Source organism: Eimeria mitis, genomic scaffold (genome assembly GCF_000499745.2).
Source record: "Eimeria mitis Houghton genomic scaffold, Emh_scaff7721, whole genome shotgun sequence".
In the NCBI taxonomy this organism is placed as follows: domain Eukaryota; phylum Apicomplexa; class Conoidasida; order Eucoccidiorida; family Eimeriidae; genus Eimeria; species Eimeria mitis.
Genome location: NW_013575665.1, coordinates 1,700 through 2,449, shown reverse-complemented (window position 1 = coordinate 2,449; position 750 = coordinate 1,700). Strand labels below are relative to the sequence as shown.

At 57.5% G+C, this 750-nt stretch overlaps 1 protein-coding gene across 1 annotated transcript in view; it reads left to right on the top strand.

Moving 5' to 3' along the window:
• Positions 1–320: 320 nt before the first annotated feature.
• Positions 321–750, top strand: part of EMH_0092490 (uncharacterized protein) — a gene marked incomplete at both ends in the record, with an annotated part of 1,876 nt that continues 1,446 nt past the window's right edge. The window contains one exon of the mRNA XM_013501842.1: positions 321–731. Within this exon, the coding sequence (XP_013357296.1) occupies positions 321–731 (411 nt within the window). The remainder of the gene's footprint in view (positions 732–750) is intronic.

Below are 750 nucleotides of genomic sequence, written 5' to 3'. Positions count from 1 at the left end.
CTGCTGTTGTTGCTGTCTTTGCTGTTGTTGTTGCTGCTGCTGAGAATGATGCGACTGCTGCTGCTGCTGTCTTTGTTGTTGTTGCCGTTGCTGCTGCTGCTGCAGCCTTTGTTGGTGTTGTGACTGCTGCTGCTGCTGCTGCTGCTGTTGCTGCTGTGTTTGTTGTCGCTGCTGCTGTGTTTTCTTTTGCTGCTCCTGCTGTTGTCTTTGTTGCTGTTGCTGCTGTGTTTGTTGCTATTGCTGCTGCTGCCTTTGTTGCAGCACCTGCAGCAGTAGCAGCAGCAGCAGCAACTGCAGCAGCAGTTCTCTCTACTTTTTGCATGCAGCAGCACCAGCAGCAGCAGCAGCAGCAGCAGCAGCAGCAGCAGTATGATGCGTGTGTTTGCTGCAGCCACGAGGTGTCTCTTTCTCTTGCGCTGCGGGGGGCGAGCAGCACAGCAGCAGCAGCAGCAGCAGCAGCAGCTCAGCAGCAGCAGCAGCAGCAGCAACAGCAACAGACCCCCTGCAGCAACTGCTTTCGATGGATGCAGCAGCAGCTACAGCAACAGCAACAGCAGCAGCAGCAGCTGCTGCTGCTTCATACCCGCAGAACGAACGAGGGAGCAGCAGAAGCAGCAGAAGATGCAGCAGCAGCAGCAGCAGCAGCAGCAGCAGCCCCTGCTGCTGCTGCTGCTGCTGCAGCAGAGCCACCGACTGCATCACCTATCGCCGCATCCTCACGTGGGGGCGTTGTCAGCGAGAAAGAGCGCA